This window comes from Pongo pygmaeus, chromosome 13 (assembly GCF_028885625.2).
Source record: "Pongo pygmaeus isolate AG05252 chromosome 13, NHGRI_mPonPyg2-v2.0_pri, whole genome shotgun sequence".
Taxonomy (NCBI): Eukaryota; Metazoa; Chordata; class Mammalia; order Primates; family Hominidae; genus Pongo; species Pongo pygmaeus.
The window spans coordinates 38557735-38575946 of record NC_072386.2 but is presented as its reverse complement, the minus strand read 5'-3'; the positions used below and the strand labels follow the sequence as shown (position 1 = coordinate 38575946).

Below are 18212 nucleotides of genomic sequence, written 5' to 3'. Positions count from 1 at the left end.
ATGGCTTCCATGATCCATTGGATATCAGGGATGAGAGAAAGGAAGGAAGTCAAAATTTGACTGGAGGTTCTGAATTGAACAACTAGATAGGAATACAGAAAAAAGAGGGTGAATTGGTGCTATATGGAATTGTTTGGGACATGTTTAATATGAGATATCTAAGTACAGATGCTCATTAAGTAGTTGCACATATAGGTCTGGGACTTAAAAGAGAGCTGTGCTAAATACTATCAATTTGAAAGTCATTAGTATAGAAGTGGTGGCTAAGAATCATAGATGGTATCACCCAGAGAGAGGGAAAGGATCAGATTAAGAAAAGGTACAGGACAGAACCCTGAGGAACACAACACTAATTAAACTGGGGGAAGAAGAGGAAAAAAGATTAACCTAATGAGTAGGAAAATTCAGAGACCAGTGGAGGAGCTTTTTCCAGAAGGAAGGAAGTCAACGGTATAAAAATACATCCAACAGAATAAACAAAATACAAATTAAGCATTGGCCTTATTTTATACATACAGTGCATATTCGAACTTGACTGGCAGGCAGTCACTGGTAACTCTGTGAATGGCAGTTTCAGTGTAAAAGTAGGCACTGAAATCAAACCAGCAATAGGTTTAGTTACAAATGAGAGTGGAGGAAATAAGTGAGAGTGGAGGAAATAAGTGCTTCCAGGGACACATAACTCCTTCAAGAATTCCCAGTGTAGTCAAGGGACATTAGCAAAATGGCAAATTAGGATGCTCCAAGTCCATGTTCTCTTATAGAAGCATCAAAAAAACAACTAGAAACTGACTAAACTAACCTTATAAGTACTCTGGAAAACAGCCCAAGTTCTACAGCAATCAAGCAAACAGCCAATAAAGAAAAAGCCATCTTTAAGATGATAGGAAATTTCCTGGTATTTTCATTCATCCTTGCCCCACCCCATCCCCCATGTGGCATGGTTTTGATCTTAACAACGTGGCAGCCACTACTTGTGAAATCTGCAGAAGGAACACAGACCTGCAAACACCTGGGAAAAGAGATTATGGGTGGAGATTGACCCTCTATACAATTGACGCTCTAAAGTCTCAAGGAGAGCCTTGAGTGAGACTCTGGGAAATTAAGACACTCAAAAGCAGCTATGTATAAGGAGAAGGCCCATACACCCACATAAAAGATCTGAGAAGACCTTACGCTTTCACCTCAGACTGATTACTATGCTCAGAGTATACCCAGCTAATCGATGATGAACTGCCCAATCACAGAGCCAGTCTACAGAGAGTAGGAGAAATGGCTATTTTTCAAATGCCCAATTTTCAGCAATAAAATCACAAGCCATACAAAGAAATGGGAAAATATGGCCCATTTTAAGGAAGAAAATAAACATAGGCATTGAACATTAAAGACAAACACTTTAAAACAACTATCTTAAATATGCTAAATTGGGAGCTGAAAGTACTATAACTGAATTGAAAAATTAACTGGCAGGATTCAACAGCAGATTTCGCAGGCAGCATAAAGAATTTTCAAACTTGAAGATAGGCCAATAAAAATAGAAGAAAATAAACAGAGTCTAAAAGAGTTGTGAGATGACTTCAAGTGACCCAACATATACATTTTGAGAGTCTCAGAAGAAGAGAGAAAGGAGTTGAAAGATTATTTGCAGAAATAATGGCCAAAAACTTTCCAAATTTGATGAAAGACATGAATCTACAAATCCAAGAAGCTAAACAAACTCTAAGTTGAAAAAGCCAAAGGGACCCGACCCACACTAAGACAGATTAAAATCAATCTTAAATAAGAAAGAAAGAGGGAATCTTGAAAGCAGCAAGAAAAGCAACTCATTGTGTACAAAAAATTCTCAATAACATTATAAACTGATTTCTCAGCAGAAACCTTGGAGGACAGAAGGCAGTGGAATTATACATTTGAAGTGCAGAAAGAGGGGGAGGGGCCAAGATGCCTGATTAGAAGCAGCTGCAGTCCACAGCTCTCATAGAGAGGAATGAAAATGGGGAGTCAATTTGGCACCTTCATCTGAAATATCCAGGTTCTCTCACTGGGACTGACTAGGCAATCAACTTGACCCATGGAGAATGAAGAAAAGCTGGGTAGGCCACTGGCCCACCTGGGAGCAGCACAGAGCCAAAAAACCTTCACCCCTACCCAAGGGAAGTGGTAAGTGATTGCACAACCCCACCCAGGAAACCACACTTCTCCTACATATCTTTGCAATCCGTGGATCAGGAGATCCCCTAGTGAGCCAATGCAACCAAGGCCTTGGGTTTGACACACAGAGCTGTGCAATCTCAGCAGAGCAGTTGCTCAGGCTCACATGGAGACCCAAGAGTCTTTCAGACTCAGGCCCTGGGAATCCCAGCAGACAAGCAGCATCATTCTGCAGGCCCCACTTAATATGGCACCTCAGAAGTTAAGACCCACTGGCTTGGAATTCCAGCTGCCTGCTGAGTGCATCAGGCTGGAGACTGCCTGAGACAGATTAGTTCCTGGGGGAGGGGTGGCCACCATTTCTGTACTTAGGTCAACCCAGCTGTTCTAGCCTGCCAGTTCCAGTGAGTCCTGGCAGCCCAGATGAGGGGAAGTCCCTCACAACACAACTGCTGTGCCAGATAGTGGCCAGAATGATTGTTTAAGTGGGACCCTGATCCATCTGACCTCCCTGAGGGAATTTCAGCAACTCCAACCAGGGTTATACTAACAGATCTCTGATCTCTCCCTGGGACAGAGCCCCCAGGGGAAGGGGCAGTGAGTCTCTGCACTTCAGTTACTCAGCCTTCCCAGGACTGCCTGGAGAGTCCAGGCAGTCTGGACAAGGAAGGGTTCCCCAGAACACAGCACAGCTGCTCTACCAAAAAAAACAGCCAGACTGATTCTTTAACTGGGTTCCTGATCCCATCCCTCCTGACTGGGTGAGACCTCCCAACAGAGGTCTCCAGACACCTCCTACAGGAGCGTCTGGGCCAGCAACAGGTCAGTACCCACCTGGGACAGAGCTCCCAGAGGAAGAGGCAGGCTGCCATCTTTGCTGTTTTGCAGACTTCACTGGTGATACATCCAGGTAAGGGGAAAACCCAGGCAACTAGGGCCTGGAGTGATCCCCCAGCAAACTGCAGCAGCCCTACAGAAGAGTGGCCTAACTATTAAATAGAAACCAATAACAACAACATCAACGAAAAAGACCCCACAAAATCTCCATCCAAAGGTCAGCAACCTCAACAAAGCTAGATAAGCCCACAAAGATGAGAAAGAATTAATAAAAATGCTGAAAACTCAAAAAGCCGGAGTGCCTCTTCTCCTCCAAATGAATGCAACACGTCTCCTGCAAGGGCATAGAAGTGGGCTGAGGCTGAGATGGTTGAATTGACAGAAGTTGGCTTCAGAAGGTGGATAATATGCTGGGTGTGGTGGCTCACACCTGTAATTCCAGCATTTTGGGAGGCAGATGCAGGCAGATCACAAGGTCAGGAGTTTGAGACCAGCCTGGCCAATATGGTAAAACCTCATCTCTACTAAAAATATCAAAAAAAAAAAAAAAGTTAGCCAGGCATTGTGTCGGGCACCTGTAGCCCCAAGTACTCGGGAGGCTGAGGCAGGAGAATCACTTGAACCCAGGAGGCGGAGGCTGCAGTGAGCTGAGATCATGCCACTGCATTCCAGCCTGGGTGACAGAGCGAGAGTCCGTCTCAAAAAAAGAAGGTGGGTAATAACAAACTTCACTGAGCTAAAGGAGCATGTTGTAACCCAATGCAAAGAAGCCGAGAATCACAATAAAACAGTAGAGGAGCTGGTAACCAGAATAGCCAGTTTAGAGGAGGAGCACAATGACCTGATGGAGCTGAAAAACACAACACGAGAAATTCACAATGCAATCACAAGTATCAATAGCAGAATAGACCATGCAGAAGAAAGAACCTCAGAACTTGATGACTATCTTTCTGAAATAAGACAGGCAGACAAGAATAGAGAAAAAAGAATGAAAAGGAACAAACAAACAAGACCTCTGAGAAATATGGGACTATGTAAGAGGACCAAACCTATGACTGATTGGGGTACTTGAAAGAGACAGGGAGAAGAGAACCAAGTTGGTAAATCCAGCACCACATCAAAAAGCTTATCCACCACGATCAAGTTGGCTTCATCCCTGGGATGTAAGGTTGGTTCAACATATGCAAGTCAATAAATGTCATTCATCACATAAAAAGAACTAAAGACAAAAAACACAAGTATCTCAATAGACACAGGAAAGGCCTTTAATAAAATTCAACATCCCCTTCATCTTAAAAACTCTCCAACTACGTATTGAAGGAACATACCTCAAAATAATAAGAGCCATATTTGACAAATCAACAGTTGATATTATAGAGAATGGCAAAAAGCTGAGAGCATTCCCCTTGAAAACCAGCACAAGACAAGGATGCCCTCTCTCACCACTCCTAGGCAATGTATTATTGGAAGTTCTCACCAGGGCAATCAGGCAAGAGAAAGAAATAAAGCATATTCAAATAGAGAGGAAGTCAAATTATCTTTGTTTGCAGATGACATGACCCTTTATCTATAAAATCCCATCGTCTCAGCCCAAAAGTTTCTTAAGCTGATAAGCAACTTCAGCAAAGTCCCAGGATACAAAATTAATGTGCAAAAATTACTGGCATTCCTATACACCAACAACAGGCAAGCAGAGAGCCAAATCATGAATGAACTCCCATTCACAATTGCTACAAAGAGAATAAAATACCTAGGAATACAGCAAACAAGGGAAGTGAGGGACCTCTTCAAGGAGATCTACAAACCACTGCTCAAGGAAATCAGAGAGGATACAAACAAATGGAGAAACATTTTATGCTCATTGATAGGAAAAATCAGTATCATGAAAATGGCCATACTGCCCAAAGGAGTTTATAGATTCAATGCTATTCCCATTAAACTACCATTGACATTCATCACAGAATTAGAAAAAACTATTTTAAAATTCATATAAAACTGAAAAAGAGCCCTAGTAGTCAAGACAATCCTAAGCAGAAAGGACAGAGCTGGAGGCATCACACTACCTGACTGCAAACTATACTACAGTAACAAAAACAGGAGGGTACTGGTATAAGAACAGACATATAAACCAATGAAACAGAATAGAGAACTCAGAAATAAGATCACATACCTACAACCATCTGATCTTTGACAAACCTGACAAAAACAAGCAATGGAGAAAGGACTCCCTACTTAATAGATGGTGCTTGGATAACTGGCTAGCTGTATGCAGAAAATTGATACTGGACCCCTTCCATACACCTTATACAAAAATTAACTCAAGATGGATTAAAGACTTAAATGTAAAACCCCAAACTATAAAAACCCTAGAAGAAAATCGAGGCAATACCATTCAGAACACAGGCATAGGCAAAGATTTCATGATGTAGATGCCAAAAGCAATTGCAACAAAACCAAAAATTGACAAATGAGTTCTAACTAAACTAAAGAGCTTCTGCACATCAAAAGAAGCTATCATCAGAGAGAACAGACAACCTACAGAATAGGAGAAAAATTTTGCAATCTATCCATCTGACAAAGGTCTAATATCCAGAGTCAAGAGGAACTTAAAAAATTTACAAGAAAATAACTCCATTAAAAAGCAAGCAAAGGACGTGAACAGACAGTTCTCAAAAGAAGACATTCATGTGGCCAACAATCATGAAGAAAAGCTCAACATCACTGATCATTAGAGAAATGCAAATCAAAACCACAATGAGATAACATCTCATGCCAGTCAGAATGGCAATTATGAAAAAGTCAAGAAACAGATGCTGGTGAGGTTGCAGAGGAAAAGGAACACTTTCACACTGTTGGTGGGAATATAAATTAGTTCAACCATTGTGGAAGACAGTATGATGATTCATCAAAGATCTAGAGGCAGAAATACCATTTGACCCAGCAATCCCATTACTGGGTATACAACTAAAGGAATACAAATCATTCTATTACAAAGATACATGCATATGTATGTTTATTGCAGCACTATTCACAATAGCAAAGGCATGGAATCAACCCAAATGCCCATCAAGGATAGACTGGATAAAGAAAATGTGGTACATAAAACCATAATACTATGCAGCCATAAAAAGGAACAAGATCATGTCCTTTGCAAGGACATGGATAGAGCTGAAAGCCGTTATCCTCAGCAAACTAACCCAGGAACAGAAAACCAAACACCGTATATTTCCACTTATAAGTGAGAACTGAATGATGAGAACACATGGACACAGTGGGGGAAACAACACACACTGGGGCGTGTAGGGGGTGGGGGTGGGAGGAGGGAGAGCATCAAGACAAACAGCTAAAGGTTGCTGGGCTTGATACCCAGCTGATGGGATGGTCTGTGCAGCAAACCACCATGGCACAAACCTGCACATGTACTCCAGAACTTAAAGGTTGAAGGAAAATAAAGAAATATCAAAGACTTGGTAATGTAAAAATATAAGGACAGCCAAAAACAAAAAAGAGTCTGGTGCCTCCCTCCCCTCTCTTACCATGTGACAAGCCAGCTCCTCTTGCCTTCCTCTATGATTGTAAGCTTCCTGAGGCCTCACCACAAGCAGTTGCTGGTGCCATGCTTCTTATACTGCCTGTAAGACTATGAGCCAAATAAGCCCTTTTTCTTTATTTAAAAAAAAAAAAAGAAAAATTATACAGAAAGAAAAAAACTGTTAACCAAGAATTATCTGGCAAAACTGTCCTTCAAAAGTAAGGGGGAAATTATGACATTCCAGGGAGTTTGTTGCCACTATTCCTGATTACAAGACATGTTAAATGGAGTCCTTTGAGTTATAATAAAAAGATGCTAGTTAACTCCAAGCCACGTGAACATATAAAGACTCTCCAATAAAGGTAAATAGACGGGCAGACATTAAAACCAGTATTATTTTGTTTCACAGCTCCACTTTTTATTTTCTATAGGATTTCAAAGAAATGCATAAAAAGTAATTATAAATCTGTTAGTGAATATACAGCATATAGATATAATTCTCACACCAATAATGTAAAGTGGGGATGGGAAACAGAGTGGTATACATGTAGAGTTTTGTATGTAATTAATTGATATCAAAATTCAAATTAGATTGTTATAACTTTGGGATATTATATGTAATCCCCATGGTAACAACAAAGAAAAGATGTACAGCCAAAGAAGAATGAGAAAGGAAGCAAAATTTGTCACTACAAAAAAGCAACTAATCACAAAAGACAACATAAGTGGAGGGAATTATGGGGGAAAGCTATAAGATGTACATAAAAACAAATAATAAAATGGCAAAAGTAAGTTCTTCCCTATCAGTAATTACTTTAAAGGAATTACCCCCAAAGGCATAGATTGGCCTAGTAGATGTTAAAAATAAAAAAGACATGATTCAACTCTATGCTGTCTACAGAATACTTGCTTGAGATCTAAAGAAAAAAATAGGTTAAAAGTGAAGGAATGGAAAAAGATATTCCATGTAAATAAAAACCAAAAGCTGAGGTAGCTATACTAAATCAAACAACATAGACTATATAGTGATAAAAGGGTCAATATACCAAGAACATATAACAATTATAAACATGCATGCACCAAACATCAGAGCCCCAAAGTATATGAATCAAACATTGACGGAATTGATGGGAGAAATAATTAGTTCTATAATAGAAACTTCAGAAACCCACTTTCAACAATGGATAGGACAACTAAACAAAAGATCAGGAAAGAAACAGAGCAACTGAACAATACTATAAACCAATTGGAGTAACAGACATACAGAGGACTCCACCCAATAATAGCAGAATACTTGTTTTTTCTCAAGTGCACATGAAAAATTATCCAAAAAAGGACTGTATGTTACGCCAAAAAATAATTCTTAATACATTCGATAAGAATGAATTTATACAGAGTATCTTTTCCAACCACACGGAAGGAAACTAGAAGTCAATAGCAGAAGTAAATTGGAAAATTCACAAATATGTGGAAATGAAACAAAACACAAACAGTAAATCAGTCAGAAAAGAAATAACAAGGAAAATTAGAAAATACCTTAAGACAAGTGAAGACAAAACCACAACATACCAAAATGTATGGAGCACAGAGAAAATAGCGCTAAGAGAAAAATTTATGGCTGTAAATGCTTACCTTAAAAAAGAAAGACTTCAAATCAACAACTTAACTTTACACCTTAAAAATTTATAGAAAATGAGCAAACTAAACCTAATGCTAGCAGAAGAGGATAATAAAGATTAGAGAATAGTAAAGAAAACTCAGCAAAACCAAAAGTAAATTATTCAAAAAGATTGACCAAAATAGACAAACTTTTAGCTATACTGGCAAAGAAAAAAAGAGAGAAGACTCAAATTCCTAAAATCAGAAATGAAAATGGAGACATTACTACCAGTCTTACAGAAATAAAAAGGATTGGCCAGGCACGGTGGCTTATACCTGTAATCCCAACGCTTTGGGAGTCCGAAGCAGGCAGATCACTTGAGGTCAGGAGTTCGAGACCAGCCTGGCCAACATGGCAAAACCCCGTCTCTACTAAAAATACAAAAATTAGCCAGGTGTGGTGGTGGGTGCCTGTAGTCCCAGCTACTTGGGATGCTGAGGGTCAGGAATCACCTGAACCCAGGAGATGGAAGTTGCAGTGAGCAGAGATCATACCACTGCATTCCAAGACTCTGTCTCAAAACAAAAACATAAAAAGAAAAAAAAGAAACCAAGTATTAATCAAAAGTAGACTGGAAAATTCAATCATGGTATGTTCATAAAATAAAGTGCTATACATCAATGAAAATGAACTTCAGTTACATACATAATACATAGTAAGAAAACACCAAATACAAAACAAACATGAAATATGGTTCATTTATGTAAATTTCAAAAGCAGGCATAAACTAGTTTTAAAAGTTAAGTCTCAGTGGTTACATGTGCAGATGAGGAAAGAGACTAGAGAGTAGGCACAAAGTAGGCTCCTGAGTTGCTGACAGCATTTTATTTCTTCACATGTATACAGGACTAGCTACATAATTTGTGGGGCCCAGTGCAAAATGAAAATGTGGGGCTGCTTGTTCAAAAACTATAATGAATGTCAAGGTTGACAGCAGAGCATCAAACCAACCACAGTTTCCTTCTGAGGGGGTAGAGACATCCATGCAGCTAGCTTTGCTTCTCTACAGTTGTCCCTTGGTATCCACAGGTGATTGGTGTCAGGAGCACCTGCATATATCAAAATCCACACAAACTCAAGTCCTGCAGTCAGTCTCACAGAACCCGCATATACAAAAAGTTGGCCCTCCACATACATGGGTTTCGCATCCCAAGACCTTTGGTTGAAAAAAAAAAAAATGTATAAGTGGACCTGCCCAGTTCAAACCCATGTTTTTCAAAGGTCAACTATACTCACTTTATAGTAACTCACAGAGATATACTTCATGTTTTAATCACTTTTTTTTTTTAGAGATGGGGTCTCACTATGTTGTCCAGGCTGGAGTGCAGTGGCTATTCACAGGCATGATCATGGTGCACTATAGCCTCAAATTCCTGGGCTCAAGCTTACTCTTGCCTCAGCTTTCTGCATAGCTGGGAATACAGGCATCCACCACCACACCTGGCTGTTAATCAGTTTTCTGTATGCACACTGTACTTCACAATAAAAAGTTATTTTTTGGCCAGGCACAGTGGCTTACACCTAGAATCCCAGCACTTTGGGAGGCCGAGGCGGGCAGATCACCTGAGGTCAAGAGTTCAAAACCAGCCTGACCAACATGGCGAAATCCTATCTCTACTAAAAATATAAAAATTAGCTGGGCGTGGTGGCACGTGCCTGTAGTCCCAGCTACTTGGAAGGCTGAAACAGGATAATCACTTGTACCTGAGAGGCAGAGGTTGCAGTAAGCCGAGATTGCGCCACTGCACTCTAGCCTGGTGACAGAGTGAGACTCCATCTGAGAAAAAGAAAAAAAAAAAGTTATTTTTAAAAATATGGTTAAAGAGATAAATTTTAGCCACTCAGGAGGCTGAGGTGGGGGGATCACTTGAGCCTGGGAGGTGAAGGCTGCAGTGAGCTGAGATTGTGCAACTGCACTCCAGCCTGGGCAACAGAAAGAGACCCTGCCTCAAAAAAAAAAAAAAAAAAGGTACATTTATGTATATTTTACGATTTTTAAAAAATCCCAGTTATTGGTGTTAAGCGGTTTTTTTTTTGGTTTTTTTTTTGTTTTTTTTTTACATTTACCCCAACCCTCCATGTGTTTGTGAATAATAGTGTCAAACTGGGCCCTTCAGAGTCCGGAAGAGCAATAACTCGCCTTGGGCACAGCTGTCTGACCCAAGAGAGCTACTTTTACCTTCAATCCTGCTCTTTCAGTGGTTCTTAACCTTTGAGGTCATGGATCCCTTTGAGTACTTGATGAAAGCTAGAGGGAACCTCTTGCTAGAAAAAAGCCAATAAACACAAAACTTTTGCTTATACTGTTAAGGATTAACACCCCAGCACCACCCCCAGTGGAACCCTAGGGATCCAAAGACCCCCAAGTTAAGAGCCTTTGTTCTAAAGTGACCTCCATGGGATGCCTATCCTCTTGTTCTACTGAAATAGCAGATGTTGGCTAGATGTTGGCTAAAGGCCTGCTGCTTTTGTGTTTCACAGACAGTTGTTGCTAGGTGTATTTACTGAGACAGGGTCAGGCTCCATGAGCTCTGGGGAAAGTTTAGCAATCTCCATGAGCACATAGCAAGAAAATATGAGGGGGGACTCTGCATACCTAAGTCTGCTTTCTGTTCAGTCATCCTAGGTTTAACCTGCAGAAAATGAAGCCAGGCTAAGAAAGGATGGAGTTGGTTATATGGATGATTTTTAGCAAGAAAACGATAAACCATATTACCCTCTCTGCACCGAAGGGGTGGAGCTATTTAGGGGTCTTCAGTTCTGAAGTCTACCGCCACATTCCTAGCATATTATGCCAAAATATCTTTCATATGATTAATCTGAGAGGGGCTTGACTTTCTCTTACTGGTTCTATACTACCATTAGCCATTTGCTGGCAGAATGCCCACAGACCACAGGAAATCTAACCATCCCATAAAGAAAATGTATCAGTGAGTGTCTTTTAGTTAGCCCAAAGAGGGGAAAGATGAATGGTCTGAGAGCCTCCAACAAGACCTACACAAGGATCTTGCACGCCACGCAGCCCAAGCATGGCGGCCTCCACCCTTGACTTGGCTAATGTGCTGCATGTCACCTTTTTCTGCTTTCCAGTGCAATGGGCCTTGCATCGGGCCTCACCTAGCTGTGCAACACAGACAAGTCTTCTGCCAGACACGGGATGGCATTACCTTACCATCAGAGCAGTGCAGTGCTCTTCCGAGGTAAGAGAAAGCCCTGAATCGCCTTTTCCCAGCCCCACGTCAACAGCACAGAAAGATGGTGCTGAGTGAATGTTTCTCCTCCAACTTACCACAGTCCCAAGCCCTGCTTGGGACCCCATCTCCATTCACCGCAAGCCACTGGCCTCCCCAGAGGCAGATGACTCAGTGTCGGTCTTGTGCTTATCTAATGGGCTAGGCTGGGCTTTTCTCTCTTAGTGATGAAGAGTGCAAGGGTGTTATTCTTCTGAGGAGGCCTCATACCTCGAGAGACCCGCACTAGCCCCACGGTGGGCAGGAGGTGAGGTCTGCACAGCGGCCACCAAGTCTCAAAGGCTCAAGCCCCTCACTCTTGTTGATCTCCCTCTAGAAGTTAGGCTAAGATGACAGCCCTTGTTCCTGAGTCTCAACCTACCATTCCTATCCAGTCCCCATCCTTATGACACTTCCTTATAGATGTCCCCTTGGGGCACAGGGACTCACCACCCCCACCTAAGAGCCCAGCCTGTGAGACCGGGCTCTGCCAGTGTCCACACGGGGAGAGCTCATTCTTCAGTCATGCAGTGAGATCCTTATTCATTACAGAGGAGAGCAGATGGAGGCCCAGTAAGAGGAAATAGCCTTCTTGAGATCGTGTGGCCTTTTAGTAACAGCACAGAGATCAGAATCCAGGTCTAGTAACACTGAAAGTTCTTGAGGAACCACCTAACATTTCTGAGTTTGCAGCACTGTTTTCACATCTGCCCTGATTCAGCCCCCACAGAAGCAAACCTTAACCCTGCCACCATCCTCCTGCAGGCCTGTGAGCACTCAGAACTGCTGGTCAGAGGCCTGCAGCGTACACTGGAGAGTCAGCCTATGGACCCTGTGCACAGCTACCTGCGGCAACTACGGCTTCCAGTCCCGGCGTGTGGAGTGTGTGCATGCCCGCACCAACAAGGCAGTGCCTGAGCACCTGTGCTCCTGGGGGCCCCGGCCTGCCAACTGGCAGCACTGCAACATCACCCCATGTGAAAACAGTATGTTCCAACCCCAAAGAACCTTCTGCAAATTCCCCATAGAGCATCAAGTGCAGAGAACAGTCCCTGGGACAGACCCTGAGCATAGGGCACGGGGTCAGCTTCCCCAGGGATTGTGAGCTGGTGGTGGAGTTGAGCATTTTCAGTGGGGTGCATGGGTATATGCGGATAGGTGTATATAGGCATGACAGGGTATTCCCCAAGGGCTTCCACGATCTCCATCCTGGCCCTGAGAGAGCCAGGTGCTATTGGCCCAGTGCTGGAGGAAATCAGCCTCCAGTTCCCCTGCAGTCAGTCTGGCTGGTGCCCACAGGGGTTGACTCATCAACAACTCTCAGGGGTCAGGCTACTAAACAGAAAATGCTGTTAACTCTAAAGGAGCACAGAGTGCTTCCTGCTCAGCCAACCAGCTCTGCACCCATCACAGCTCTGCTTCTCACCCAACACAGACCAGATGACCCCCTCCCTCCCAACCCCACAGGCATCCCCTGGAACTGTCCAGGACCCCCCCCAGCCTTGGAATTTGATACTCACTTCACTCCTTCCTCCTCATCCCAATACCATCATTTGTATTCCAGTTGGGAAGGAGTTTATTTTTTTCTTCCTCTGAACCCAAATCAGAGGTACTTACCCATGAGAAAGGCAGCAAAGCTTGAGGCAAAGAGTAGGAAGTAAAAACCAAATGTAGCTGTGCAGTTTTTGTAGCTGTTCAGTTTTCTCCCAAACTGGGCCTCACTGAGCAATAAATTCCCAACACTAAGGCAGATGCCATGTAGGCAAATAGCCCACTTCTTTTTACACGCTGGGGGATGGATGATCTCTGTACTCGGGTAGTGTTAACCCATGTTTGTGTCAGTGGCTCACCATGCTCAGAGAGAACCAGTATTCAATGCACATAGTTAAAACTTACCAAACCAAGTCAGCACAATATTTAAGACCATCTAGTCTGTGCCAACACTGAACTAGAACGTCCTGGTGCTGTGTTTAAGGCATGATGGGTAGAAGGAGGAGAGACTGGAGGGCACATGAAAATAAAGCTTAACGGAGAAAGTAGGCCCAAGTACCTGGGGATGGGGGCATCCGACGCAAGTCTCACTTGCACACTCCTGCAAAGTGGGGGAGAACGCAGTGCTGGGAACCATCTTGAGGAGGAGAGTCATTTACTTAAAATACCAAAACCCATGGGAAAAGGCAGGTTTGCCTAGGAGGAGAGGTGATCACCTAGGAGATGAGGTAATCCCAAGAAGATAGAGAAAACAGGCACCTTCAGGAAGTAGAGGGAGCTGCAGAAAACAAGCAGACAGCCCAGGGAGGGGCCCCATCATTCAGCCAGACAGCTGCAGGCTGGTGCCACCCCTGCTGTTGGCAGCCTTGGGGAGCAAGTGGCTGAGCTCTGTCAAAGTGAGGCTGGAGAGCGGTGGCCAAGGCAGACCCCAGGATGTACCCCAGTGGCCCAAACCCCCAGCTGCACCTCACACAAGCTGCGTTCATTAGTCTCTGTTTCACATCTCTTTTCTGTCTCCTCTCCCGACCCTGTCCTCCTTTCCCAGTGGAGTGCAGAGACACCACCAGGTACTGCGAGAAGGTGAAACAGCTGAAACTCTGCCAACTCAGCCAGTTTAAATCTCGCTGCTGTGGAACTTGTGGCAAAGCGTGAAGATAGGGCGTGGGGAAAAACTCTACCCTGGCCACACGAAGGACTCACGCAACCACCTCGGACAGAACCTAAGCTTTGTTCATTTTATTTATTTATTTCCCCCTCCGCACCCCACACACACCCTTCCAACCTCCTCCACCTCCACCCTCAAGCATGAGGACGTCCGCATGTTTTCTCTTTCAGTTAGCTGGAGGACAGGATGTTGGGAAAGGAAAGGACAGATGTCTAAAGGAGGTTGCAGAGCAGGCCAGGCAGACAATGGGGGCTCCCTTGAAGAGCTTCCTCCCTCCCAAACCTGGGTCTCAAAGACCTAGGAAGAGGCAGGCACAGCCCCTGGGGACAGCAGGGAGCCAGAAGGTTTGTAGCCTATTGGTGCAAACATTGGACAAATTCCTGTGTCTTTCCTAGAAGCGCACTATCACAAACACAGGAGTGTGTTGCTCCTTTGTCTCCTCTTCCCCATCTGTCCCTTTAGTCATGGTTAGGACAAATGGGGAGGGGACACCATGCTGAGGCAGAAACTAGCCCAGAACTCATTTATTCTAGTGGGGGAGTGCAGAGAGAGAAGAACTCAAATCACCAGTAGGGAGAGGTAAAAAAGCAAACAAAAGCAGGCCCTAAGGCACACAACATTGCAGAAAATGAGGACAGGAGGGGAGGGAAGGGACAGAAGCAAAAAGGAGCCTGTGGTGTTCCCCAGTGGGGCAGGGTGAGCAGGGGCTTCCAGGCTGCACGAGGCTCCTGGACTGGCTCTGATCCCATGCATGTGCGCATGCTCAGAGCCCTGCTGCCAACAACAGAGCACTGCGCTGCGTGGGAGTCCGCACTCCCCAGGCTATCAGAGTCAACGTCCTGCCTGTGCAGCTGCGGCAAAGCCAGCAAGAGGTGGGTCTGGCCATGCAGTAAGGCCACCCTGGCACCTGTTTATCTAAATCAGAAGTCCCCCAGCCCCACACTAACTGCTGCTGTGGGCCAGGGCAAATGGCCCAGGTTTTCTGCCTTCTAGGACCTTTGCTGCTCCACTGAAGGGCCAGGGACTATGGTCAACTTGTCAACATCCACCCATTAACTAGTCACTGTGCCAGAGGGTATCTGTCAGGCTGTCAGGTTGTAGCAACCTCTTCATTCCAGAGCTGGCCAGGGACCGGGTTGGGACAATGGGTTTATGAGTGTCCACAGTACACCCTCCCTCTCCCAGCCTCCACCCCAGGGTTTGCAGGCCCTCCCGCATGTAGTATTTATCTAGCAAGGTAGGGTGGTGGAGGCAGCACCCTAGCAAAGCAGCTCACACACTGCAGCCACACTCATCAGCTGTGGTGTGGTGAGGCGGCCGGAGCAAAGTCAAGCAGCAAAATGAAAACTCTGGGACTCTTTGGTAAAGTCCTCATTAAGCCGAGCAGCTTTGGCCAAGTAATTTTTGCCTCCTTCCCCCGAGTGGCCTGAGTTTAGGAGCAAGGGTGGCCAGAGTCCCTTACCCACAGATAAGCCTCCCCTCATGAAATGCCACTCACCCCGGGCTACCATTGACATCAGGGCTGCATTTTCCAGCCAGCCTGGAAGTAAAATTTGAGAGGAAGACAATATTAATCTGTGTCCCCCCCTAGTGAGCTGTGGACAGTTAAGTTGGGTCTCTTTCTTCCTCACCACAAAAACAGGCTCTAAGAAATCACGTTACTAAAAAATCAGTGTAACGTCTGTTTAAAATAAAAAAAGAATGTTTTCTATGTCTGTATATCTTTTGTGAATATTTATTAGGATTTCTTGTATAAAAAAGTGCAATATTAATAATTGTACATTGTCATCCAGAAGCAAAACTATTTGGGGGGACTTTATTAACTTCCTGCAGTTGTGTTCCTGTAAACTCAGTAGTGATTGATTATTATACTTTTCCTATTTTTAATAGAACCTGGTGTTTGTTTAACTCTGGATCCATTCACTGTACAGGATGTGTTGTAAAAACTAACATGGGATGCTGAGGCAGTAAGAGGGAATTCATTTGTGGCATAATAGTTATGCATGGAATGATAAAGACAAATTCCATACGGAATTAACCATGCGGTTAATTATTTCTAGTTCGATACGATTGAAAATCAGTGGTCACTATTTACAGTTCCTAAAGAGCAAGCATCCTCCAGCTCCATGTTGGGTTGGAGCAGTTGGCAGTGGGTCTCAGTGAGCTGGCAGAACCTAGGTTTGGGTGGGGAGCAGAATGCTCATTGCATGAAATGAATGTACATTTAATGTTTGTTTGTTCTGTGAATTGCAACTCAGCAGCACCACAAGACAATGAAGGCTGCTGGCTAATGTGGAAGGAGGCACTTTCTCCTCTAAAACACAGAACTGTATTTGTATTTTTTGTACAGATAATACAGCTTATTTATTTAAATCTTGTCGTCTGAGTCTCTGTTAAACTCAGCCTTCCTTCCCATGGTGGTTTATGCAGGGAGCAAGAGAAGTCCCTGTCGGTTGGGTGGTTCCCAGCCAGTTATTTGTGTCTGGCTGAAGTGGAAGGATTGCAGTTTTCATCTTTACACAGGAAGCTGGGGGCCCATGCCTAGAAGTGCTAGCTCTGTAAATAAACCCAAAGAAGCTGTGTTTGTAGATGTACACACATTCAGGCTGAGTGCAGCCAAATGAGATGACAGTTAACTCATTGACAGCCCTATGTGGTGGGAAGATGGGAGCCACAGTACCTTCGGGAAGTGAAGCAAACAGGGACATCTCTTGGGAGAGATGCAGACTTCGGTGTGGAATTATCGTCACTCATCAGGCTTCCTACCGACAGAGACACACACAGCGGGAGGCAGCTGCATGGTGAAAGTTCAGATGTATGCTATTAATAAAGACCAACACTTATAGATCACAACTACATTTAATCCTCACATTAGCCCTATGATTATCTCCATTTACATATGGGAAAATAGCAGCCCAGAGAAGCCCAAGGTCACCCAGCTGGGGGAACTAGGATTCAAAGTCAAGCAGTCCTACTCTAGCCGAAGACTCGATTTGACCCACCATGCTGCCTCCAACCCCGCTGCCTGCAACTGTTGTGCCACAGCCACCTTTGGCATGCATGCCATTCTTCCCTACTGCTTTAAGGTTGGTCAATGACAGTAACAGGACATTTTCCTGAAATTGTCACTTTCTCCTGCCCCAAAGGCAGTTCTTTTACCATGATAGCACTTCTAGCTTCCTATTTTTAAAGCATTTTAATAAAAACAGCTACTGTAGGAAGTGCAGGGGAAAAAAGCACACCTGTAGAACTCTTTATAAACAGGCCCTAGTGAAAGGGCAGCATGTTGCCAGGCGCAGAAGATGTCCATGCAGAGTCTATGGTGAGAGCTGCTCCAGAGGATCCATGGCCTGAAAACCCAACTCCAGCCAGTTTGCCAGCAGCTCGCCCTGGCACATCACAGGCCTGTCGAACGGTGTGAAAATATACCAGAAAGCTCTTCTTGACATTTCAGTTATTTTTTAAGAGGTTTTAGGTTTTGCTTTAAAGAAAAAGCCAATGCTAAAACTATACATATTCACAGACCAGCAACCAAACAATGTCTTACAGAGGCCCCACGGCAGGAGGGAGGAGCTGGAAATGCCAGAGCAAAAACCCCGTAAGGCTCAAATGGTGGGAAGGGCTCAAATACAATGTATGTAAATTTTTCCAGCCAAAAGCAGAGTCCTTGCTTAGCCTCAAAGATTTCCAGGAAATCCCTGATCCCATTAAGATCGGAGTGGTCAACAGTCACTGAATCTCATTTATGCCTCAGTTTCTTCTTCCTGCAACAGCATACCTCATCAGGTAGGGCTGTGTGAAAACCATTAGTTAATTCATGTTGAACTGCTTGAACCCAGAAAGCAAAGGTTGCAGTAAGCCAAGATCACACCACTACACTCCAGCCTGGGTGACAGAGCAAGACTCCATCTCAAAAAAAAATAAAGCTTGGGGGGTATCTGGCATATCATCGAAGCACTTATTGACTGTTTATTGCTATTATCATCAGCATCATCTAAGTTACCTTGGAATAAACAGGGAGATGAAGGGCAGGGCTGGCAGAATTTTTGATATTTTACATTGCTTCCCATTATCAGCTTTGAAAGACTCTCCCGTGTTTCCATTTTTAATTGAGAAGAAAATCAATTGCTCCTCCAAAGCTCAATA

General features: G+C 43.8%; 1 protein-coding gene across 7 annotated transcripts in view; it reads left to right on the top strand.

Annotated features, from left to right (window-relative positions):
- Positions 1 to 16439, top strand: part of ADAMTSL1 (ADAMTS like 1) — a 443802-nt gene extending 427363 nt beyond the window's left edge. For 4 of the 7 annotated variants that reach the window (XM_063650519.1, XM_063650520.1, XM_063650522.1 and 1 more), the window contains 2 exons: positions 11271 to 11380; positions 12176 to 16439. In XM_063650519.1, the coding sequence (XP_063506589.1) occupies positions 11271 to 11380; positions 12176 to 12515 (450 nt within the window). In that variant the 3' untranslated portion in view covers positions 12516 to 16439. The remainder of the gene's footprint in view (positions 1 to 11270; positions 11381 to 12175) is intronic. The other 3 variants (XM_063650521.1, XM_054500641.2, XM_063650525.1) reach the window with 1 other exon arrangement.
- Positions 16440 to 18212: the final 1773 nt, after the last annotated feature.